General features: G+C 42.7%; 1 protein-coding gene and 1 non-coding gene across 10 annotated transcripts; both read left to right on the top strand.

The window, feature by feature from the left end:
• The first annotated feature begins 15 nt into the window (after positions 1-15).
• LOC129716231 (bromodomain-containing protein 2-like) lies at positions 16-24,973 on the top strand. 9 transcript variants are annotated; one of them, XM_055666106.1, is made up of 14 exons: positions 18-157; positions 4,108-4,215; positions 5,078-5,220; positions 5,592-5,901; positions 8,253-8,408; positions 8,549-8,684; positions 12,195-12,415; positions 13,374-13,736; positions 16,749-16,877; positions 17,848-18,054; positions 19,758-19,981; positions 20,564-20,874; positions 22,232-22,351; positions 23,397-24,973. In XM_055666106.1, the coding sequence occupies exons 4-14, from the start codon at positions 5,671-5,673 to the stop codon at positions 23,534-23,536; spliced, it is 2,238 nt and encodes a 745-aa protein (XP_055522081.1). In that variant the 5' UTR covers positions 18-157; positions 4,108-4,215; positions 5,078-5,220; positions 5,592-5,670; the 3' UTR covers positions 23,537-24,973. The 9 variants fall into 9 exon arrangements, with proteins under 9 accessions (XP_055522083.1, XP_055522081.1, XP_055522085.1 ...); XM_055666107.1 differs by lacking the exon at positions 18-157 and adding an exon at positions 2,135-2,249; XM_055666108.1 differs by lacking the exon at positions 4,108-4,215 and having other exon boundaries at positions 16-157.
• LOC129716235 (small nucleolar RNA SNORD10) lies at positions 11,918-12,059 on the top strand. Its single transcript, XR_008726615.1, has one exon. It is a non-coding gene; the product is annotated as a small nucleolar RNA SNORD10 (small nucleolar RNA).
• Positions 24,974-26,206: the final 1,233 nt, after the last annotated feature.

The raw sequence follows: 26,206 nt of genomic DNA, 5'->3' as shown, positions 1-26,206 counted from the left end.
GGGCGAGCGCTGACGTAGCCGGAGATTTTCTTTGTTAACATTTTGTGGAAAATGGAGGAAAAAATGCGGTTAAAATCGAGCTGCCGGAGCCGGGCGCGACGCAGGGGACGGGAGAGAAGGCGGCCGAGGCGCAGGCGGCGTCTCCGTCGCGGCGAAGGTGAGGCAATGGTTTGATTTCGGGGCGAAATTGTCGGCGAGGGGAGGCTGCGGGGGTCATGTGACCGGCGGCAGCCAATCAGCCGTCGAGTTGGCGGCTGCGGCGGCCGTTAGGAAATGGAAGCTCGAGCTGGATTTTAAACTAAATTCAAAATTAATCGCCGTTTAACCGTCCTCTGGCAGACCCCGTCCTAAAAACCTCTCCTTTATTTAAAAACAAAATCGATGCATACAACGGGGTTGGGGCAAAAAAAAAAAATCCCTTCAGGATATTTCAATCTCTAATTTTAAAACAATCTCTCTTTTTGGCGAGGCTTTAAAGTGAAGGGGGCCGTCGTTAAAACGGCGTTGTTTGTACAGAGGGGAGGCTGGTTGTCTGGTTTTAATGGGATATATGAGGGGGGGGAAGGGAGAGACAATCCCCTTCCCCCGCCTTTTGTGACATGGCGGCCGCCCTTGCCCTTGTTGTTTTGTTTTAAAGGGGAGAGTGAGAGGCAAGGGAGCACCATTGCTGAGTTGACCGGTCGGTTCCCAAACTGCTTCTTTCTCCACCTCCCCCGGGGGTGAGAGTGTGGGCGGGTCGATGACTTTCATCTCCCCCCTCGCCTCTTTATATTTTGCTGTGTAATGGTGCCCAAGATGGCGGGCGGGAGGGGGAGCCCGGTGGAAAACCCCGGGTTGGCCGCGGGGAGAGTGTTTCATACCCTCTATCACTCACTCTCCCTCTCTCCGGCCTTTTATCTTTCACCCCGACGTGTTATCATCGCCCCTTTGCCTTCCCCACGGAACAAACTACCCCCCCCCCAACACCACACACACACACACGCTGAGTTTCACCTCTATACAAGAAGCACATGGTACCCCAGTCATTGAAGGTAGGCATGCAGGTGCAGCAGGCAGTAAAGAAAGCGAATGGTATGTTGGCTTTCATTGCAAAAGGATTTGAGTATAGGAGCAGAGAGGTTCCACTGCAGTTGTACAGGGTCTTGGTGAGACCACACCTGGAGTATTGCGTACAGTTTTGGTCTCCAAATCTGAGGAAGGACATTATTGCCATAGAGGGAGTGCAGAGACGGTTCACCAGACTGATTCCTGGGATGTCAGGACTGTCTTATGAAGAAAGACTGGATAGACTCGGTTTATACTCTCTAGAATTTAGGAGATTGAGAGGGGATCTTATAGAAAATTACAAAATTCTTAAGGGGTTGGACAGGCTAGATGCAGGAAGATTGTTCCCGATGTTGGGGAAGTCCAGGACAAGGGGTCACAGCTTAAGGATAAGGGGGAAATACTTTAAAACCGAGATGAGAAGAACTTTTTTCACACAGAGAGTGGTGAATCTCTGGAACTCTGCCACAGAGGGTAGTCGAGACCAGTTCATTGGCTATATTTAAGAGGGAGTTAGATGTGGCCCTTGTGGCTAAGGGGATCAGAGGGTATGGAGAGAAGGCAGGTACGGGATACTGAGTTGGATGATCAGCCATGATCATATTGAATGGCGAATGGTGCAGGCTCGAAGGGCCGAATGGTCTACTCCTGCACCTAATTTCTATGTTTCTATCATGTCCTCCATTCCCCTCACAGATGGATCTCGCTTGTGTGTTTTGAGTGGGACGGTGGCGGCTACTAATAATCCTCTCTGGTATTATATTTCTCTCCCCGGCCTGCCTATGCTTTTGCAGCTTTTGCAGCCACCGCCTGGAGAGGCCTGCGTGTTTTATTTCCCCCACCACTGCCCCTGTTGTGTAATGGCCGACTTGTCCTTTCTTCGCCCCCGCCAGCGGCCCGACCGCGTGACTCGGCCGCTCGCTCTTTCCAATGGCAGCCGGCTGCGCCCTGGGCCCCGCGCTCACGTGACATTTGGCGGCCAATGGCGACGCGCGGCGTGGGCCGGGCGGGCGGGCCGGCCGCCGAGCTCGGCCAATCAGGCGCGGCCGCCGGGCAGCGCCGGCTATAAAAAGGCGGGGTTGAGCGCTGCGGCGCCATTTGCTTTTTGCCGAAACCGGGAGAGGTGGAGAGACGTGGAGAGAAGCGAGTGGACGCGCAATCAGGCGGCATCTGATGGAAACGGCCACTCATCCGGGGCTCGACAGGTACGGCAGAGCAGTGCAGACCCTCGGCCGTGTAACGGAAGGAGTATTGAAGAGAATTGCAAGGGCAGACGGGCAGAAAACCCCAGACGCGGAGAGCGTACCCAGGGAGCTGAAGCAGGCCCGGCAGCCGGGGCCGCCATTTTCTGCCATTCACAAACAGTATACATACAGTACATATCCGGGCTGGGATGCAGGGGAGTGCGGTGACTGAACCAGGGCCGATACCACAATCAATAAATTTGTAGGCTTTATTTCGAACACTATTTCTATTTATCTGAAAGGAACCGCCTGTCCAAAAGCATAATATTTATCCGTTCTGCATGTGTAGTTTTATCAGGTTTTTGTAACCACATTTCCAAACGCTGGGGCTTTGAGTTATGAATTTTTCTGTTCTGCATATTTTATTTACAAAAATGACTGCCTGTTTTTTCGGTCATTTTCCTTATTATGCAATTCTCGGAATATATTGTATTACAGAAGTTCTCAGCTCTAGAAGTTCTGTCCCGCGTTTAATAGTGTTTTCCAGTTTGAAAGCTGACTTGAAAATAGCCAAAGTTGGGGCAATTCAAATTATTTAATTTAACATTTAATGTTGTCTCCATTCTGCTAGTCCAGTATATGCATTTGTTTAATATTAATCTTGATACAAGGCTTTGTGGATTTATTCTAACAACACATGGGTTCATGTACACAAATTACAGTGATGGGATCAATGAAAGGCAATCTAGTGTGGTGCTGTATCATTGTTCAACTATTTGCACTGTACTGATTATATATTTGTTAAATTAAAAATGATCAAACTGTCATGTCATCCCTTGTTTTTCTTTGGATTTCTTTCAAATTTCAGTACTGTTTAAATTGATTATTTATTTGTATTGGCTGATGCAGTCTTATGTAGAGTGTAGTTATAAAGCATTTTCCCCCTGGAGATCAAACTAGATGTTTTTATTGAAGGGAAGAGGGAGGGGCTCCAGGACAAGTAGCCATGTGGAAATGTCTAGTGTCATTGTAGCATAGTGGGCGTGTGCTGGCACATCAAATGTCCTGCTGTGGATACTGTCTCTCAAGTCTGGACTGCATATATGTCTTGACTGGGGATGTTTTCGTCTTAAAGTCCATATTCGTGGAACTACTTTTTAAACTGGGTTCAAACATAATGTCAGCATGCTATTTTTTAGAGTAAATAGTTTTCAAAGGCTTTCACCTTTGCTCATCCCCAAAAATAATGGATGCAAACATATCCTTAACATTAGGATTCCACACCGCCTTGACCTGTATATTATTTTTCCTGAATTTACAATTTCTGTGACTGTCCGGTATGATTTTAGCCTGAGATTGGAGTTTCATTCTGCCAGTTTAATTGATTTAATTAAAAAAATCCCATTTTACTGCTGCTTATGTGTGTTCATATGCCAAGTTCAGTAAATTTGTTTTGAACGATACTGGGGATTAGCTATAGCATTTTGTGGGAAGTAGGAAATGCATAGTCTGTGACATGGATTACTGAGACTTTGGTTTTGGTGAAAAATAGCTCCTTAGCTTAAGTGGCGGTTGGAAGAAGTTTTGTACTGTACTAAGTCAGTGGGAATTAGTTGGTTGCTCCACATGTTCCTTCCTTGCTGGAGGATATGATCATTGTTGCTGTATGTTACAATCAACTGAATTGATTTGACCCATGGACATAACAAAGTGTAGAAGATGGTCTGATTATTCTGTTGATTTGGCAAACCTTGTTCCTGCATGTGGGTGTGTTTGTATATATTTTTTAAATCTTGCAACTGTGCAAATGAGCTATGCTTTTGCTGTTTCCTAGTTTTTCAGTGTTGAAGTGTTCCTATTGGTGTTTCTATATTTTCAGGCTGCTCAGCGACCACTGCATTCATTGGACACTAACTGTTCTCTGCTAACTGCAAACAATTGTTTTCTGATCTGGATGTGTTGCTCCTGTCCTGATCCTGGAGTGCTGGTACGGTTGGTTAGTTGCTGATATTATTGGCTGATAGTGATTGGATAATTTGGAAACGTGATTGTACACTTGCCACTGCACTTAAATGCTGTTGTACTGTTCATACAAGGTGCACCTACTGAATTGTTCATTGAGAAGGGAATATTAAAAAATTTAAATGACCCTTTTACTGCAGCTGAATCATCCTGGCATATTAATATAAAGGTGCTTGGCAAATGGGCTCTTTTGTAGTATTAGACAATTTATACCCATTTTACACGATAATTTACACATGTCCTTAAGTAGTTCTAAACCTAATTGTGTATATACTTGCAATATTTGGCAGTGACCATATAGAGATAGAATTTATCAAATGGTAAGAGTTCAGTTTATTGAATACAATGAGACAATGGTCTACATGTACTGTAGAAATCTGCAGCATAGGAGAGGCGAGAAACTTGTATAGAGCTTATTTGAAAAAGACATTGCTGTAACTCAGCAGGTCAGACAGCATCCCTGGAAAACATGGATAGGAGATGTTTCGGGGCATGGTCATGCTGGAATATAGTTGTATGCTTTCTGTCTGGGATTAAATAATGATCATGTGATACTAATTTAGATTCCTGTGTACAGTTTTTGATTTTATAATTTGCATCTTGAGTAGCATATCTATTTTCCCTCTGAATTCGATTACTGGCCTGGTCATGTCCTGTGTTGACTTCATAATAGTACTTACAGCATCCCTTTGGCCAATGTTTAGAAAGTTTATTGTAGTTTTGGAAATGGATTGTTTCTGGGTGTAAGTGACAAATGAAATGCTGTTTTTTTTTTTTTAAAGCACTTGAACTTCTATATATTTTTTGCTTTGTTTTGTTTCTTATAGCAAAATTTCCCATGACGAACTTAGAATTATCAGGACTGAAAAGTACTGACGGCAGAGAAGACGATCTACAGCCAGGCCTTTAAGTAGTTGCCTCTGTAGGGGATCCTCAGCAAACAAGCAACTGTTAGCCTGGTTTCCTCGTGGTTGGTATTTTTTGTTTTATTTTATTATTTTTGTAAATTACATGATGCAAAGAGCAAGTTTGGAGTGGTGATCACCATCAGGATAAAGCAGTTAATTGTGATGGGAGGGCATGCGTTGGAATTCTTTATGATTATGGGTCTCAAATATTTCTGCATCGTCCTGCAATATGCAAATTAAATTTGCCACTTAAGCATAGTGAACAGGAATGGTCTCTAAGAAACCATCCGAACACGATGCTCAGTGGATTAAATGTACTGTTGAACCCATGTGTTGTATAAATATAATTGTGAAGTTTGTAAAGATTTTAGTGCTGCATTGAGGTATTCAATGTAGCAATTATTGAGTCCCTTCTCTTGTGTTTTGATCCAAGGTTGCAGGGGGTCGCTGGTAATGGGATAACTGGCGTGTCTGGCGATCCAGGGTCCGGGAAGCGCATCCGCAAACCATCTATGCTATATGAAGATTTTGAGAGTCCTACAGTGGCCATGTCTACATCTGTTCATTCTCAGAACAATTTTGTTGTTAGTCCTCCTCCACCCGAGGTATCAAACCCTAAGAAACCCAGCCGAATGACTAACCAGGTGCAGTACATGCAGAAAGTGCTAATGAAAGCCCTTTGGAAGCATCAGTTTGCATGGCCGTTCTACCAGCCTGTGGATGCAATGAAACTCGGTCTCCCGGTGAGTGAGAAGTCTATGCAAGTTGTGTGTCTGTTTGTAACGTACCATAAATTCCTATGCAGTTTATCAAGTAATGCTGTATATATGCTACTATAAGTGCCTGGGGAGGCAAAAGCGTACAGAGTTGTTGTGGGTAGCCAGTTTGCTGTATGTAATGGCTATGTTGACATGGGCTTGATTTTGTACTCCATCTTGTTCATTGCATCTTGTTCAAGACCTGAGATTTCTCTTTCATTAGAATAGTTGAAAAGGCATTAGAAAATTTGTCCTGGAGAGGCTATCTAGCTCATCAATTTCATACCAGCTCTTGGGATTCCACCATTTCATTACCAAGACTTAACTCTCACTTGAAGGCCATGCGTGTTGAAAAAGGGCTGAACAGACTAAAGGTACACAAAAATGCTGGAGAAACTCAGCGGGTGCAGCAGCATCTATGGAGCGAAGGAAATAGGCAGCGTTTCGTGCCGAGACTAATCCTGGCTTGCAGCATTTGAGCCTTGGTCTTGCAGTTGTAACATTTTAATACTTTATAAATGGCAGGACTTCTCTCCGAACTCGGCTTCATAGGAATTTTGACCTTCCTACTACATCTGAGCCACCTTTGTCTCTGATGGGGTTAGGGTTAGAAACTGGAGTGAGGTGGGTGAATACCAATAGAGGATGTGATATGCATAAGAAGGAACTGCAGATGCTGATTTAAACCGAAAATGGCCACAAATGGCTGGAGTGACTCAGCGGGACAGGCAGCATCTCCGGGGAGTTAGAAAGGGTGATGTTTAGGGTCGAGACCCATGTTCAGACATGTAGATTTCTGAGCTACTTCCCTGCTCTTTTTGTTTGTTTGGTAGACACAAAGTCATTCCCATCCCACACTTGATATTGTAGAATGTGCTCTCTCTATATGTTGTATTTTTAATCAGCCAGATTTATAAAACTATTTCTGTTCTAATTAACTACATGGAGAATAAAGTGATTTTGGGGATTGATTTCCTCGCTCAAATAATGCGGGGGTATATTTTGCATATACAATATGAAAAGGTTTATTTTCCTTGTAGTATGTTTCTTGCCATTGGGTTGGGTAGCTGCACTGTTTCATGATCACATGTTGTGTCAACTGATCCCAAAGCTCATCAGGTGACACGTTGTTAGTGATGTTTGTTCGTGGAGCATTTTGGGAGTGTGGTCATGCTGTCTTCTGAAAACACTTCCTGCCAACACGATACAATGTTCAGTTAGAATGGTGCCACACATTGTATTGCTGTGGCTCTCATATGTGAAAGCGGCTGGATGCCTTTGAAATTGACTCTGCTAATACAAAGTTCGCATCAGATTTTCTCTTGGTTTTCCACCATTTTTTTTTTTTTAATGTTAACATTGTGTTTAAACTTGAATCAACTTAGAATACCGCCCGCTTCTATTTGCATTTCTATTAGGAATTACTGAGGTCCTGCAATTCTTAAGTTTTATTTATTTTTGCTTGCATATCTGCACACTGTGTACTCTTGACAGGAAACAAATGCCTCTCTGCATAGTGTGTTTATTATATTCAAATTAGCAGGCAATTTGAGTTTTTTATAAATGTGGCGTCTTTTTCAAGTAGTTAGGAGGAAATTTCAAAATTGGTAATGTTGTGGACAGCAATATTAGTTAGTTTAAATCCTATAGAAACGGTTGAGATTCGTTGTTTATCAATGGTTTGGCCAAATGACTATGATTTGGAACATGGAGATACAAGTGCTGTTGCAATTTCACACACTCACTTGGGCAGTATGTTCAATACTGCACTCAGTAAGTGCATTGCAATGACTGCATGGGGACTGTTTTCAAAGACATGGAGGCATGCCCAAAGTAAGGGTGCTACCACAGAGTACGGTTGAGGTCAACTTTCTGTGAAACCTATGATTTCCGCAGCTATAGCTTTTGAGATTTGGATGCCAATCAGTTGTGGACTGTGATGTAATTGTCTGAACCATAGAAGCAAGTTTAACTGCTAAAATTTATATTAAATTAATAAATTCCGGTAATTATGAAGCTTCTGGGTTATCATAAAATCCTACCAGGTTTACTGATGAGTTTTGGAGACAGGAAATCCTGCTAATCGCATCCAGCATGAATCTGGCGCCCAACTACCTCTTTATTTAATGGTTCAATGGTGTTCTTATTGTCATATATGTGCAAATGCACAGTGAAATCATTTTCTTGCACACAGTCCAGTAAAGGGAGCTTTCATAGAAAATACTAATATTGGCAAGAGTGTATGTGCATAGTGGCAAATTGAAAACGCCGGTTGGTGCTTGATACTATGCAATATTTGCGAAGCGTCATCTAAAAGTTTTACTTTTCTGTTGCAGGATTACCACAAAATAATCAAACAACCAATGGACATGGGTACTATCAAGAAGCGTTTAGAGAATAATTACTACTGGAGTGCCAGTGAGTGCATGCAAGACTTCAACACAATGTTTACTAACTGTTACATTTACAACAAGGTAAACACACCTATTCACGTAAGATCTTTAATTCTGCTTCTGTTATTAATGCGAGATGAATGTATTAAATTTAGTTTGGTTGCATTCCAATTATGGTGTGATGTTTGTTAATGAAGAGATTTCCTGGAAGGTGAAACTCTGTTTCTTATTGTTCACAGCCTACAGATGATATTGTGCTGATGGCTCAGACTCTGGAGAAGCTTTTTCTGCAGAAGGTGGCACAGATGCCCCAGGAGGAGGTGGAGCTAGCGCCAGCGCCAAAAGCAAAACATTCAAAAGGCCGCAAAACAGGGGGTAAGGAATTGGAATGGGCGGTATTTTTTTTTTTGATTATGTGCTTAAACCAGGTGATCATCTTCAACTTGATACGTTCAGTTTCTCTTTTCATAGATGCTGACTGATCTGAGTGTTTCCCGCATTTTTTGTTTTTATCTGCACATCAGATCATTTTATTAGTCAGCTCTCCCCTTAAACATCTGAATCATAGAATGTTTTCCTGATTTGTGTAACTTTCCTTTGTACTTTAACCATTTGAGTTAGTGTGTCATTCTGATAAATCTTTTGCACTTCCCTTCAAGGCCTATATGTCCATCTTAAAGTGTGGTGCCCAGAACTACTCGCAGTACTCCAGGTGTGGTGTAGCCAGGGATTTGCGTAGCTTCTACCTGCTTGTGTTCCAGTCCTGTAAGGCCAGCCTTCTATTGGCTTATTTGATTATTTTCTGGTCCTGTAACATTTTAATCTGTACATTGACCCACTGAGTCTTTTTTGACCTCGGTTGAATCCAGCATCTCGCTATGTAGAAACTGATGTTCTCTCCTTTCTTATTCCAATGTGAGAGAGTTTAATTTAGGCTCCATATCATTTGGCAAGTTTTATCAATTTGTATAATAATTCTCTTTGCTGTGAACCATTTCATCTGCGCTGCTTAAAATAGTACTTTGTTTGGAATCAACAAAACCGTTGTTAGTGGCTTCTCATTCCACCTGCTAAGTATTTTATTAACAAGATTTACAGTTGGGAGTCCTTGCCCACCTGTACTCACCTATCACTTATAGGCTTTGTCCTGCACCTCCTCTCATCCAGCATTCTTATCTTTCCCACCCACCACCACCCAGTCTGTCGAAAGTCCTGTACTGAAACAGTCACCTATTCCTGTTCTCCAGAGATGCTACCCGAGTTACTCCAGCACTTTGTTGGGATGACTGGAGGCTTTAGTTTTAAAATATTGACAAAACCTTGTTTTTATTTGCATCATCGGTTCTATTCTTAGGGATTTATTTTAACGTTCCCAATACACACACAGACTTTTTGTGCTAAGTGTGATTTCCTTGCAAGTTTCATATCATTATTACTTTACCTTTTTATACTTTTGCCAATAGTCAGGACTGGTGCTGCCCTTTGATTTACAATTCATGATGTTCCATGCCAATTTGTTGGGATCAATAGTAACTTGTTTGTAATCACTTTGTTTCATACTATACTGGTCTATGTAAATGTTTTGCTTCCCTATTGAAACCATGTGGCCTGCAGATTTAATCGATGCATCTGTAGAGCCCTCCATTTTACAGCTGCCACTAGGGGAGCTCTGTATTTCCCACTAGTGTCTGAAATCATTTTCTGCCGATTATGTTTTCATTACATGATATTTCATTGTATGAAATTCATTTAGAGAATACAATCTAATTCAAAGGTGACATCAATACTTATTTCCCACTACCTTCCTCAGTCACAGTTTCCCTATTTTTCTCGGTTAGCAGTCAACATGCCTTTCAAATGTTGTCGCTTTATATGCATTTACCCCAGCCTCTGGTATTGTATTCATTTTAACCATCAACCCTCTTTATAAATAAATAAACAAACAGACTTACCCCTCAGCTCATTTAAATTGCTTCTCTATTCTCACCTTGAGACTATGCCCTCTAGTTCTAAATTCTCTGACCAGGGGAAAATCTATCTTATCTGTGCTCCTTATAATTTTATAAACTACTATGACATCCCACATTTTCCAGTGAGCATAAACCCATCCTTCCAATCTCTTTGCCTGGTATTGAGTGCAGTAGTTACAATGTCGTGGCGAATCACTCCCGCACTCTATTGCTGCCACATCTTGTAGTGTGGCGACCAGAACTATATATTTTACCAGTCCCAGCGTGGTATTTGATATCTTGGTATTTGAACCCAATGCCTCGCCCTATGGGGGCAAGCTTACCAAATGCTGCCTTCACTGCCCTTTCAACCTTTAATGCTACTTCCACCAAACTATACACTTGCACCCATATATCCCAATGTACATTAACACACAAGGCCCTTGCAATTAACTCTGTATGTCCTAGGATTTGACTTTCCAAAATACATTAGCTCATACCTGCCTGCATTAAATTCCATTTACCACCATTCCATCCAACTTTCCAGCTGATCAATGTCCTGTTGCATCCTAGTTGTGTTGGTAATGGCTGCCCCATCATTTTCTACGAGTCAAAGTCAAATCGGCACTGGTTATTTGTCCAGTTTATTTCTTGAACTCTGTTTAAGGAGCTTTCAACACTTGGGGCGCATTTTATATTTTTGGCTTTTTCTCTTGTTGATAAGTTGCAGGAGTAGAATTAGGCCATTCGGCCCTAGTCCACTCTGCCACTCAATCTTTCCCTCTCAGCCCTAATCCCCTGCCTTCTCCCCATAACCCCTGACACCCGTAAAGATAAATAGCGTTTATCGCTACATCAATTTGCTCGTAGCCCAGAGATAGAATCTTGGCCCTAATCTTTATTTTAGCTCATCGTTCCCTTAAGCTCCTTAAGCATGACTTCTTGCCTATTGGTTTACATTTTGAGGGGCACATCAATTGGATCTTCCCTCTAACATTTTCAAGCTGTGTTAGGAGAGGCATTCCCTGCTTGAGTGCTTTGTACATATGGGTCCTGTTATGTGGTTCATATTCCTTTTATCTCAATTATATTCCCCTTGATGCATATACTTTCTGCACATGTCAGCCCTGTCATACCACAGTCTTGAGGGCAGATTGATGTACTGAATAAATTGTCTGCATCTTTGTATTGGAGCGTCCATTCCAATTCAGTGATTGTTTCTACTATTTTTGCACAATATTAATTTTAGACTTCATTAGGCACCGAAACACTGCAAATGTTTTAATTGCACCTTAAGCCCGCATGCACTTTGCTTGCACAATCTTCTCTTGGCCATATTTTCAGTTTGGTCTATTTAGAGGTCACTAAGTTTTTAACAGTCTAGAATTTACATTAGGGTTTCTAGATTGGCATTGGTAGTAGGTAGAATACTATGTTGAGTGGAGAACTAAAGTAGGTAGGTGCATTTTTCTAGTTTCTTATGTGGATAAGGCAGCATTACAATAATTCATTCTTTGCTACCTGCAATTTAAAAATCCATGTATTTCAAATGTGATCAGTACAGTTTTACTATCCACTTTCATGCCCAGGTTTTGCATTTAATCCAGTATAGAAATCCTACTTGGACTGAAAGTGAGATGTGAATCTGTTGCACTGTACCATTTTATGATGAACACATGCGTGTCAACTGATCTCAGAGTTTCTGTCTTGTGCCTGGCTCCTTGCTGATGTTTTGTCACCAAGTGATGCTGGTTTACTGGATGATTCTGGGAACATGATCATGCTTTGAATTCTGAAAATGGATAATTGCCCGTTTAAATGTAGAGACAAGGTCCAAAGTAATTTATTTTGTGTGGAGCGGGTGACATTACTTTGAAACAAGCCCAATAAATAGTTGCAGTGAGTTATGTCAGTACTAATGGCTTCTTTTCCACAGGGGTGCCTTCTGTCCCAGGAGGGGTGACCGTATCTCAGGTCCCAATGATATCATCAGTGTCTCAACCGACTGCCTACTCTCCTCCAACGCCAGAAGTCCCCACACCGATCCTTGAAGTTTCTCAGACTTCAGTCATCTCTGCACCGATCATGCATAAGTCTTCACATTCGCCTCCCCAGTCTGCCTTAGCAGTATCTCCCCCTGTGCAGCCTGTCACTAAGGTAAGCAGCACTATGTTGAGAGCTCAGAATATTTGGCGAGCAGGGAAGAATCTGGTTTAGTTTGGCGATACGGAAACAGGCCCTTCATCTTACCAAGTCCGCACCAACCAGCTATCCCTGCACATTAACACTCCTACACGCACACAAGGGACAATTTATATATACCAGGCCAATTGACCTACAAACCTGTATGTCTTTGGAGTGCGGGAAGTTACAGATCATCTTGGAGAGAACCCCACGCAGGTCACGTGGTTTTCCCGTGACCCCTGTAGGGTTTTCTCCAAGATCTTCGGTACAACACCCCTTCTATGATTGAACTCGGGGTCTCTGGCACTGTAAGGCAGCAATTCTACTGCAGCGCCACAGTACCGCACAGATCTGCCAGCTTTCAAAAAAGATGGGTGTTAGAAGGTCAGCAGTCAGTAATATTTTGACACTTTTCCCCAAAAAATATTGGGACCAATGTTGGTTATCATAGTGTTTAAGAGTCGGAAATGGTCCAGGTGTATTTGAGGGCCGGTTATCGTAGTGTATATTCCAAATAAATTAGTTGTCCTGATGTGGAAATTTGAAACCAAATGAATGCTATTGTGATTTACAGCAAAAGCGTGCTTGACCTCATAATTGCCCGTCAGTTTCAGTGTTTTCCAAATCCTTTATAAATAGTAAATTAACCTGTTAAAGAAGTATATTGCATTCTTTAAATGGTTAGCTTTATCTTTTGTTTGAACCAGACTTGGATGGAAGTGTGTAAGTGGATTCCTTGTAAATTTGTGTCTGTTTTATGGACTTTGTCAGCCCATGCCTGGCTAGGACTTTGAAAATTTCTGTGAGTGGCTAGACAGCTTGCTTCTTCATTCTTAGTGCCCAGCTTTCTATGACTTGAGCAACTTTGGCTGCTTGTTGATTGTGGGAGGTAATACAATAACAATGAATCACAGATCTGTTTTATTTACAGAAGAAAGGAGTGAAGAGGAAAGCAGATACAACAACTCCAACCACTTCAGTTGTCACCACAAGTGGCGAGTCATCTCCGTCAGTACCTGAAAGCAAGGCTGCAAAGATTCCACTTCGGCGAGAGAGTGGCAGACCAATCAAACCACCAAAGAAGGATTTGCCAGATTCCCAGCAGCACCAGAGTTCAAAGAAAGGCAAATTGAGTGAACAGCTGAAGTACTGCAATGGCATCTTGAAAGAGCTGCTGTCAAAAAAACATGCCGCATATGCCTGGCCCTTTTATAAACCCGTGGATGCCAACGCTCTTGGGCTTCATGACTACCATGACCTAATCAAACATCCCATGGACCTAAGTACAATTAAAGTATGTGGCACGCAAGCAACGCATTCTCTTATCGCAATACTATACTCGAATACAGTGAAACCTGTACATTAAATTGGTTCCTGTCTTCATGGTGCTGTTTCTCAGCCAAGGGCTCTTCTCACTGAATTAATTGTCTAGTTCCAACTCTAAGCAACTCTGCCAGTGAGGCAACATTAGTTTAAGAAAAATAAACTACCATATTTCCTGGCGTCGAAGGCGCTATTTTTTTACCCATAAATTTACCTGCACCGTTACCTAGCCAAGAAAGAGTTGGCCGAGCAATGCGACTGCTCTGCGGAACCTGCCACGCCTTCGACCCTGGAACTGTGTGAAGTTGTAAGCGGCTGTAAAAGGACAACACCCGGGGAGGGGGGCAGGCAAAAGTGGAGGGGGTCCTCGTTGCCTCTTTGAAGGAGTTTCACATCTTCCTTTATACTGATTAAACCAAACCCTTGATCCTGTTCTGCCAGCCGGGAAATACGGTAGTAATTTTAAGCGAGGGAACTATTTTAATATAAATGAATTAACCTGTGCAAAAATACAGAAACATTTCAAATACTTATGCAGGTCCTCTTTCCGGCTTTCCCGACTGAATAGACAATATGTGCAGGAGTAGGCCATTCGGCTCTTCTAGCCAGTACCGCCATTCAATGTGATCATGGCTGATCATCCCCATCAGTTCCTGCCTTCTCCTCGTATCCCTATCTTTAAGAGCCCGATCTAGCTTTTTCTTGAAAGTAACCAGAGAACAGCCCTCTGCGGCAGAGAATTCCACAGACTCACTATGTGAGAAAAAGTGTTCACTGGAGATTTCTCATCTCCATTCTAAATGGCTTACCCCGTATTCTTAAACTATGTCCCCTGGTTCTGGACTCCTCCCAACATCGGGAACATGTTTCCTGCCTCTAGCGTGTCCAAACCCTTAACAATCGATTTCAATAGATTCCCTCTCATCCTTCTAAACTGCAGTATATAAGCCCAGCCGCTTCATTCTCTCAGCCCACCCCGGGAATTAACCTTGTAAACCTACCCTGCACTCCCTCAATAGCAAGAATGTCCTTCCTCAAATTAGGGAACCGAAACTGCACACAATGCTGCAGGTGTGGTCTCACTATGGCCCTGTACAACTGCAGAAGGACCTCTTTGCTCCTATACTCGACGACTCTTGATATAAAGGCCAACATGCCATTTGATTTCTTCACTGCCGGCTGTACCTGCCCACTCCCCCAACCTGTCCAAGTCGCCCTACATTCTCATAGCATCCTCCTCACAGTTCATACTGCCACCCAGCTTTGTGTCATCTGCAAATTTGCTAATGTTACTTTGAATCCCTTCACCCAAATCATTGATAGCTGCTGTCCCAGCATCGAGCCTAGCGATACCCCACTACCTACTCTTCGTTTCCTGTCTGCCAACTAATTTTCTATCCATGTCAGCACTCCACCCCAATAGCATATGCCCTAATTTTGTCCACTAATCTATGAATGAACCACTAATAACAATTGCAGAAATAGAAAAGTCCATGATCCATTGATATTGAGATCAGGTAGCATTATTAGGAGTTGCATACATTCTGATTTCCTTTTGAAACTCAAATATTTCCTCTGATCTTTTTATTCAATAAAATAAATCTGCAGAAAACATTGAAGTTTTAGATAGGAATAATTAAAGTGTGCACTTAACAGACAAATTGATTCACCCACTGGGTATATAAAACAAGTGGCTGCTGTTTGACATTGTGAAATCGCAGCACCATGGGTCAGTCCAGGAGTTCCTTAAAACACCCTCTATCTTTCCCCTTATTCCTGTGCTATTTCACATTGCAGTGAAGGACTGACAACCCGGTTCTCGGCCATCTCTATATACCAACACATTTTGTTTGTTGTCTTAGTGCTTTTCTCCCATTCAGTGCCCTGGATAATTGCCAAACTAATTGTGGATTTTTCTGTAAGCTGGTTGAATGCTATGTTCATATGTCATTGGGGTAGAAATAGCCTATCGAATAATTCTCGTAAACCTCTGAACCCTCTCAATGCCAGCAAATCTCAGATATGGGGCCCAAACCTGTTCATAGTATTGCAAATGTGGTCTGACAAGTGCCTTGTAAAGACTCAGCATTACATCCCTATAGAAACATAGAAATTAGGTGCAGGAGTAGGCCATTCGGCCCTTCGAGCCTGCACCGCCATTCAATATGATCATGGCTGATCATCCAACTCGGTATCCCGTACCTGCCTTCTCTCCATACCCCCTGATCCCCTTAGCCACAAGGGCCACATCCAACTCCCTCTTAAATATAGCCAATGAACTGGCCTCAACTACCCTCTGTGGCAGAGAGTTCCAGAGATTCACCACTCTCTGCGTGAAAACTATATTTATGTACTAGTCCTTTTGAAATTAATGATAATGTTGCATTTGCCTTCCTTACTACTGATTCAACTTGTAAATTAATTTTTTGGGAATTCTGCATCAGCACCCCCAAGTCCCTTTGCTACTCCACTTTCTAAATTCTTTACCCATTTAGAAAACAGTCTATGCCTTTATTCCTACTACCAAAGTTTATGACTGCATAATTTGCCATGTGATACGCCAGAGCTGTTAAAATGTGACTTTTCTATGCAAGATGATCTAACCGTCACTTGTATACGCTGATGAGCTATACCCAGGCATTATAAACTGCTTTTTATTGTGGGTTTTAATGGAAAATGCATTAATCATGGGAAAGTGGCAATATGATGTCTCCACTATTAATGTAGATGTATTAAATATAGCAAATTTTACTTTTGATGCATGTTGGGTGGGGAGTGCATGGAGGAATTAGGTGCCACTTTTATCCTGCCTTGAAATTGAAGTGCAGAAACAACTTGTTAATTATATTGAGGGTCCAATACAATTCTTGGGTATGAATGCAGATATCCAGTCAGTTTTAAATTAATGCACTGGTGGCAGATAAAGCTGCACTTTCTTGCTGTGGTGCAGCTTGTTAAATGTCTTTTATATCTTTCCTCTTAGAGGAAGATGGATGAACGTGAATACCAGGATGCACAGGAATTTGCAGCTGATGTGAGATTAATGTTCTCGAATTGTTACAAGTATAACCCACCTGATCATGATGTGGTTGCCATGGCCAGGAAGTTGCAGGTACCTTCACCTTTAGTGTGATAGGGATGTGTGCTTCAATAAGCCCGATGGCCTGATTCGCTGTCACTGAATCCACAGATTGCCTGCATTTATGTTATGGGGGAAAAAAGCCAAGGTTTTATGAAACAAAATTAACACACTTCAGCACAGAAGCAAATAACGGCAGATGTTCGAAGGCCAAAATGAAAATTGCTGGAAATGCTCAGCTGGCCTGTTGCAAGTAACATGTTCAGCATTGACAATGTGACGTTTTGCATCCGGGTCTTACCCAGCCTTTACCATCTAGCTTAGGGTTTGAAGAATTCTATGGCACTACTAAACAGACTTTCATATTTATTCACGACCATATATATATATTTCATCCCTCTGCAGTGTCGTCTAGTGTATTAGCCAGCTTGTCTCTGGGGTGACCTCAAATCAGTTTTGCTGCTGGCTTGCGTCACTTCAAAGATGTATTGGAAGTTTCCCATTTTAGCAATGGATCTGCTCCCTCGCCTTTTCCTTTGGACCTTTTCTTGCAGAGCTTTAACCTCACAGGCTTTTTGCACAAATCCTCTTTAGAGCTGTCATTTATAGACCAAATGCTGTCTCATATTTGGTTACACCATCTGAGATTATTTAATTTCCCCCATCCCAATGTAGACTCATTTCTCCCACTACCCAGCCCCCTTTCCCCTCCCTCTGGCTTTACATTTTGCTCCTTATCTGACATCTGCCAATCAAATTGCATCTTCTCTAAGTCACCTATAACTTGCCAGGCTTTGTCCCATCCATAGCGCTTCCAGCTTTCTCTGAGTCTGAAGAAGGGTCCCCACTCAATGTCTCCTATCCATGTCCTGAGATTTCCCCCCGTCTATTACTCCAGCACTTGGTGTTTTAGCATTCTAGCATCTGCAGTTCCTAGCATCTCCTCGAATTGTTGTTGCACTCCAGTGTTTTGTTTTTTATAAAGACCCTTTGATTGTTTCAGGATGTCTTTGAATTCCGTTTTGCCAAGATGCCGGATGAGCCTTTGGAATTTGCATCTCCGCCTGCACCAACCAGTCTCCCTCCCGCTGCGTCTAAATCCTCATCTGATTCATCCAGCAACAGCAGTAGCGGGAGCTCATCGGACACTGAGACTTCTGATGATTCAGAGGAAGAGCGAGCTAATCGTTTGGCTGAGCTGCAGGAGCAGGTACAGACTAATACTGTTGATTAACTTTGCAGGGCTTGTCTTGCCACTGGATGTTAAAATAAAATTATTCGTCCATGCGCAAGTAGTTTGGAAAGCCATGCAATGTTTTGATAGCTATCAGACTTCTTGCTAATAATATAGTGGGTCTAACATCTTGCTGTAAAAAATGACAAAGTTGTAACTGAAAAAATGCACACTCATTATCCCACATGCCCAACTTTGCAAATTAATGGGATTCATTTGAATAATATTTTGCAAACATTACTGTCTGGCTCAATTTTCTTAATGAATGTAATTTCCAATTTCTGTTTCCTCTTGGTGATTGTTGCCTTGTCTAATCACCATAACATACAGTGCCCTCCATAATATTTGGGACAGATCCATCAATTATTTATTTGCCTCTGTACTCCACAATTTGAGATTTGTAATAAAAATAAATCACATGTGTCAGATTTTATTAAAGGGTATTTTTATTTTTTATACATTTTGGTTTCACCATGTAGGAATTACAGCTGTGTTTATATGCAGTCGCTCCCCCCCCCCCCCCCCCCCCCCCCCCCCCCCCCCCCCCCCCCATTTCAGGGCACCATGATGTTTGGGACACATGGCTTCACGGGTGTTTGTAATTGCTCAGGTGTGTTTAATTGCCTCCATAATGCAGGTATAAAAGAGCTTTCAGCACATAGTCTTTCCTCCGGTCTTTCCATCACCTTTGGAAACTTTTATTGCTGTTTATCAACACGAGGACCAGAGTTGTGCCAATGAAGTCAAAGAAGCCATTATGAGACCGAAATGAAAATAAAACCGTTAATAAAGACGTCAGCCAAACCTTAGACTTACCAAAATCAACTGTTTGGAACATCATTAAGAAGGAGAGCACTTAGTGAGCTTACTAATCGCAAAGGGACTGGCAGGCCAAGGAATACTTCCACAGCTGATGACAGAAGAATTCTCTCTATAATAAAGAAAAAAAACCCAAATACCTGTCCGACAGATCAGAAACACTCTTCAGGAATCAGGTGTGGGTTTGTCACAGACCTCTGTCTGCAAAAGACTTCATGAACAGAAATACAGAGGCTACACTGCAAGATGCAAACCTTTGGTTCGTCGCAAAGATAGGATGGCCAGGTTACAGTTTGCCAAGAAGTACTTAAAAGAACAACCACATCTGTGGTCAGATGAGACAAAGATTAACTTATATCAGAGTGATGGCAAGAGCAAAGTATGGAGAAGAGAAGGAACTGCCCAAGATCCAAAGCATAACACCTCATCTGTGGAACATGGTGGTGGGGGTGTTGAGGCCTGGGCATGTATGGCTGCTGAAGGTACTGGCTCACTTATCTTCATTGATGATACAACTGCAACAAAATACTAAACATGACTACTTTCATTTACATGACATTGCTGTCACAAACATTATGGTTCCCTGAAATGGGGGGACTGTCTAAACACTGCTGTAATTACTACATGGTGAAACCAAAATGTATAAAAATGGCCTTCTTAAACACTTTGTATAAAAATGGCCTTTATTACAACCTGACAATGTGCACTTTTCTGTTAAATGATGGGTGTTTGTCCCAAACATCATGGAGGGCACTGTACGTTGCATAATTCCGCGTTCTAAGCACGTCCAAATCATTTGATACCAGTGAGATGGAGTTCTGTTTTAGGATGGACTCATGGAATGATATTTCTTCTTGCAGCTGAGGGCTGTTCATGAGCAGTTGGCAGCCCTCTCTCAGGCTCCCATGTCAAAACCAAAGAGAAGGCGAGACAAGAAAGAAAAGAGAGACAAAAAGAAAAAGAAGGAGAGGCACAAAGTGAAAGATGAAGAGGACAAGCTGCTTAAACCATCCAAGTCAAAAGCGGCACCCAAAAAGCAATCCAAAAAAGCATCTGGAGGCAGCAGTTCGGGTGGTAACAATAAGTGAGTGTTACATGACCAGAGTGCTATTATTAATACTTTTGTTGCAATTTGAATGGCTTGCATGTCTAGAAAATCTTACAAACATAATGTTAATGTTGGATTACTAGATCCATAGAAATAGTACACATTTGCAAGAAGGCACTGTGGCGCAGCAGTAGAGTTGCTGCCTTACAGCACCAGAGACCCAGCCGGGATTGCAGGGACTGTCTGTACGGAGTTTGTATGATCTCCCCATGACTGGGTTTTCCCCAGGTGCTCTGGTTTTCTCCCACACTCCACAGACCTACAGATTTGTAGATTAATTGATGGGTAAAGATTGTGAATTGTCCCTAGTGTGTAGGATAGTGTGAGTGCACGGGAGTCGGTGGGGCCGGGTGGACTGAAGGGGCTGTTTCCGTGGTGTATCTCTAAGCGATAACATCGTTTGGTGATTGGGCTGTGGCCCCTTGGGCATCGCTGTGGTATATATTGGTGCCAGCTTCAGAATTGCCCTTAATTCTCTGGTAGCCGGTGAAAATCATGAATTGTGCACACTTACCTGGTAGAGCATTTGGTCACATTTTTATTTTGGTTTCTTTATAGGCAATCCAAAAAGGCGAAGCAGCCTCCCCCTCCACCGCCGCCTCCCCCTCCTGGTTATGACTCTGAAGAGGAGGACAACTGCAGGCCCATGACATACGATGAGAAGAGGCAGTTGAGCTTGGACATTAACAAACTGCCAGGTGACAAACTTGGCCGTGTGGTGCACATCATCCAGTCCAGGGAGCCGTCGCTGCGAGACTCCAACCCTGATGAGATTGAGATAGACTTTGAAACACTTAAACCATCCACTCTTCGGGAGCTGGAACGCTATGTAATGTCCTGTTTACGGAAAAAACCTCGGAAACCTTACTGTAAGTTTAAAGCATGTGCATTTCAGGTATTCCCCGGCCAGTACTTGTTGAGCTTATCATTGTGTTATTGAACATTACAAGTGTGTAAAATTAGTTGCAGGTCGTGCCCGGTCAAGTTCTGGGTAGGTGGTGAGGTTTGAATTCCTAAATAAACAATCCGTAGCAGAGCTGCACCTGACTCAAGAAAGGAGTTTTTAAAAGTTAAAATATACTGTCTCACGATTGCCATGAGCAAGTTTTATTCAGCGCCTCAACTTTTTGGCTTGTGACATCCATAAAGGTGAATTTCCGTTACCTGTGTGGCCATATGAGTGGTTTGCCTCTTTGGTAGCAGCATTAGAAGTTGTGTTGCGGGTCTCTGAGGGAGCTTCTGAGCGATTGCCCGATCTAATGAGGGAATGGAAAAGTTCCTGAGTCGAACTGTTAGCAGGAATTATTCTTATTTCATGCTCTAAATTTGCGACGATGTGTCTCGGATGTCTTGGGAGCGACAAAAAATTAAGAACAAGCGAATTAATGGGTTGGGATGAGAGGATTCTTGTCTGGTACATTTTAGCACAACTGGGCTGGATTGACAAACAGGGTTGCAAAGCTGTTTATTCTTCAGCTCGTACATCTGAAAATCTCCCATATGATGAAGCTCTTTCTGTTAACCAGTTGCCCATTTTTTCATCTGGCTGAAGATAAGAAACTGAATTCCCAGTGCCCACGTGGAATATCATGATTGTGATTAACTTGCTTGGTAGTGCACAGCTTCAATAGCTTTGATCACAATGTCATCCAGGACAAAGCAACCACCTGATATGGCTAACTTAGAATATGGGGGAGTCCAGAACCAGGGGCCACAGTTTATGAGTAAGGGGAAAGCCATTTAGAACGGAGATGAGGACACACTTTTTCACACAGAGTTGTGAGTGTGGAATTGTCTGCCTCAGAGGACAGTGGAGGCTGGTTCTCTGGATACTTTCAAGAGGGCTAGATAGGGCTCTTAAAGATAGTGGAGTCGGGGGGATATGGGGAGAAGGCAGGAACGGGGTACTGATTTTGGATGATCACATTGAATGGCTGTGCTGGCTCGAAGGGCCGAATGGCCTACCCCCTGAACCTTTTGTCTATTGTCTCCCCCATTGCATATACAATGAGTCCCTGTTGCACAGTTGGGGGCTACAATGCAGGCCATCTGCAGGCGCAGCAACTGTTGGACTTCCTTGCCAAGTGCTTGCCAGACAAATGGCATGGTTTGTCTCCTCCGTTGAGTGCAATGTGTGTTTTTTCTTGCAAGCTGTCTTGTTCTGTGAATTGGGTAAGTCTATATCTGGTCGTTATATTTCAACTGTTGCATTCATCGATATTCCAGCCAAAAAACAAGCAGGGAAGACCAAGGAAGAACTTGCTATGGAGAAGAAGAAAGAGTTGGAAAAACGCTTGCAGGATGTGAGTGGCCAGCTGAATCCCAGTAAAAAACCTCCGAAGAAAGGTATGTCAGTAATTCGAGAACTCATCTTTTCTATGCATCCTATTCTTGATGGGTAATCTACAATAATGTGATGTTGGGATTTAATTATGATGTGGGTGGCAAACAGTCTGCAGTGGATGGACTGTAATGTAAATCCAGTGGAATTAATCCAAGCGTGACCTTGAAATTTGTTTGAAAGTCTCGTAGTACATGACTGCTCAAAGTTAAGTTCACTGTTGGGAGGCTGGGTGGCACTGACGAGGTCTTTAATATCATAATCACATGGTCTTGCAGTGTGGAAACGGGCCTTTTGGCACAACTTGCCTACACTGGCCAACATGTTCCATCCGGACTAGTCCCACCCGCCTGCATTTGGCCCATCTATATTGCTAAAACTATCATTGTTTCTGTTTGTGTGGATGTCTGCGTATGTGATCCTGAAGCTACTCCCAAACGGTACATGTAAGCACTACCACTTTTTGGACCACCTTACTCGCAATTGTCCTGTGGTGTTTCAAGTTTCGCTCGGATTGATCTTATATTTTACAAGTTATTCACATTTTAAACTTTACAAAATCCAATTTGAAAAAAATCACTTGAAGTTGCAGTGGCAGTTAGCAGCTATAATGTCACAATGGGATCTCATTTACATAAACTGCCGACTTAACTTTTCACTGTACAAAATCGAATTGCACTTTCTGGCCCTGCCTGTTAAAAATGTTGCAAATCACAGGTCACTGAGTTGCTAGTGCAATTGGATTTTAAGTGAAAAGTCAATTTTTTAAAGTTTGAAAAGAGGGAGGATGAAGAGGAGGGGGAGGGAGTGCTGGGGATAAGGGGAAATGAGCCGCCCCTTGCACAGTTGGGGGCTATGTGTGGGTGGTGGAATATTGCGTTAGGGGAATGGGTGCGCGGTGGAATATTGCGTTGGGGAACGGGTTACGTTGGGGGACCCGTTGAGTTTTTTTTTTAATCTATACCTGCAAGAACCTCCTCCAGATTCTTGGTGTGGAGTTGTGTATTTTAGTTGTTTAATGTTGCTTTAATTAAGTTTTTCTCTTTGCAGCGACTGAGAAGCCAGATCCTATTCAGCCAGCGGGTCCATCGCGCCTCAGTGCCAGCAGCAGCAGTTCTTCGGGATCTGACACTAGTAGCACTTCAAGCGGATCAAGTTCATCAGACACTAGTGATTCTGACTCTGGTTAGAGTTGGCAGATGCTTTGGTTTCTTGTTGAGGAAATTTGGTGCCGGATTGGTTCGAACTAATCTGCAGGGTCGGAAGAAGTATGAACCAGACTGCGGGGAGGTATCCTGTCCGCATGTGCCCATCGTTACTGACTGCAGTGTACATGGTTTGATGTGATTTTAATTTTACAAAAAAGGAAAAAACTACAAGCGCTGCATCGCAAGGACAGACCCGGTAGAAGATTATCCACTCTAACACGTCAGCTAGATCTCATAATCCGTCTGTCTCAAAAATGTGTGCTGTATTTGGGGCCAAGTGGGGACTAGGGTGGGTGGGACGGTACTATGGGGTGCTTGAGGCTGTTGCTTGGTTCCTCCTCTCTTCAGTGGAGGCGACTGGGCCAGGTCAAAAGTGACCGCAGCCTCTAAACCTAGAGTCCTCCTCTTGCTTAAAATCATGTGGAGAATCCAATGTGAGGGGCACACAGTTTTGAACTCGCCTGTAGAGTCGCTGTACGCAGTTTTATTTTGTTTTGAAAGGTATTTTTCCATTTTGAAAACATTTTAAGCTGTTGGTCTCTGAGCTGTCACCCTGAAACCCATGTACTGTGACGATCTTCCGTGGAGGTGTTGAGATGTTTTAGAGACTTAAGTTATAGTTCTTTGCATCTTTTAAGATGGTTCGAGAGGATTGGATGGCCACTGTCCAGAGGCCACTTAGCTTTCACTGTGTTTACTGGTTTGGTTGATAACTATTTTCAGAGAAAGAACAACATTAATCCAACTGAATAAGTAGAAGAGCTTGAGCTCTAACCATTTTTTCCCCACATCCAGTACTTGAATGCAGAGCACTAACGCTGTACCAAGGTGGTGTTGGTCAGTGCACAGTTTGTAAGCAATTGCATTGTGCCTATCTTATTTCCCCTCCTCTTTTGGTTTGGACTAGGCTGTTTGGATAGTCTTGCTGGTTATCCTACTTGGTGCTGTCTTACTGAGTTGCACGACTTAGTTTGGAGGGGCGTATTTGTTTTTAATGTGTACAGTTTAGTTGTAGTCTTCATTTCTGCAAAGGTTACAGGAAAAGCTGACAGCTAAATTTAATCTTTTTTCATCCAGTTATGTGGTGTTTTATTTATTTTGTTACAAAATAATTATGTTTTATATTGTAAAGACTGAACCAATGTGCCTGTTGATGCAGGTCACAAGAGTGTAGAGTGAGATTTTAACAAGTATTGTATATATAAAGATGCACAATTGAGAAGCATGTTTCTTAATGTAAAGGTGATTTTTATTTTTTATCTTAATCTGTAAAGTTTTTTTTCTACAGTCCGTTCTTGTTTTTTTTTGTTAATTGTAGAATTGGACCTCATGTAGCAGTTAACAACTTGTATGTGACAATGTATTTGTTAAACCTTGAGTTCTCAACGCTGTACAGTAAAAATGTTCTTTAAAGCCGCATCAATTTATTAAATTGTTAGATTCATTGCTTATCGAGGGGTGAAAGATGAAACCTGATAATTAAGATGGTATTGCTTGCATAGATGAAGTATTTGGTCTCCAAATCTGAGGAAGGACATTATTGCCATAGAGGGAGTGCAGAGACGGTTCACCAGACTGATTCCTGGGATGTCAGGACTGTCTTATGAAGAAAGACTGGATAGACTTGGTTTATACTCTCTAGAATTTAGAAGATTGAGAGGGGATCTTATAGAAACTTACAAAATTCTTAAGGGGTTGGACAGGCTAGATGCAGGAAGATTGTTCCCGATGTTAGGGAAGTCCAGGACAAGGGGTCACAGCTTAAGGATAAAGGGGAAATCCTTTAAAACCGAGATGAGAAGAACTTTTTTCACACAGAGAGTGGTGAATCTCTGGAACTCTCTGCCACAGAGGGTAGTTGAGGCCAGTTCATTGGCTATATTTAAGAGGGAGTTAGATGTGGCCCTTGTGGCTAAGGGGATCAGGGGGTATGGAGAGAAGGCGGGTACGGGATACTGAGTTGGATGATCAGCCATGATCATATTGAATGGCGGTGCGGGCTCGAAGGGCCGAATGGCCTACTCCTGCACCTAATTTCTATGTTTCTATTACACATAAGGAGTCGGTAAGTGAGAAGAGATATAATATATATGACGTGGAATCCAGCCCCCCCTTCCAGACTGACCATCGATCACCTGTTCACACTAGTCCAATTATCCCACTTATCTGCTTCCTACACACTCTGGGCAATTTTATAGTGATCAACTAAACTTCAGACGTGGGAGTAAACTTGAGAACCAAGGAGAAACTTGTGGTCGCACGGAGAACATGCAATCTCCGCACAGACAGTACCTGAGGGCAGGAGGTGCAATGAGGCAGCAGGCTACCATCTCTGCCTGCCGCTTCAGTGCAGATGGGGGCATAATTCTTGAGGTGTCCAGTAGAGCAACTGAGGGAAGGAGCCTTACTGGACCATGGAAATGTAGCTGGCCAAGTGGACAGTCTCAATTGGCGATCCTATCATTTTTGGAGATGGCAATGTGATAAAGATCTTAAAGCAAGATAAATGTCACCACAAAGGGATGATGTTGCAAAGATTAGGAGCATCCACTTGCAGGTAAGTATGCTTAAAACTATGCAGTAAAAGAAGTATAAAGGGGGTAACTGAGTGTACTAAAATAAGGAGCCGCTTAAGGAAATTAGGGAGGCCAA

This window comes from Leucoraja erinacea, unplaced genomic scaffold, assembly GCF_028641065.1.
Source record: "Leucoraja erinacea ecotype New England unplaced genomic scaffold, Leri_hhj_1 Leri_191S, whole genome shotgun sequence".
NCBI lineage: Eukaryota > Metazoa > Chordata > Chondrichthyes > Rajiformes > Rajidae > Leucoraja > Leucoraja erinaceus.
The sequence above is the reverse complement of the archived record's forward strand: the minus strand, read 5'-3'. Positions and strand labels throughout refer to the sequence as shown.

Excerpts from the sequence above, each read along its gene's own strand:
- LOC129716231 (XM_055666103.1), top strand. The coding sequence starts at position 2,218 with ATGGAAACGGCCACTCATCCGGGGCTCGACAG. Across the intron at positions 16,878-17,847 it reads CCATGGCCAGGAAGTTGCAG|GATGTCTTTGAATTCCGTTT; the intron begins GTACCTTCACCT and ends TGATTGTTTCAG. Across the intron at positions 20,875-22,231 it reads AAAACCTCGGAAACCTTACT|CCAAAAAACAAGCAGGGAAG; the intron begins GTAAGTTTAAAG and ends TCGATATTCCAG.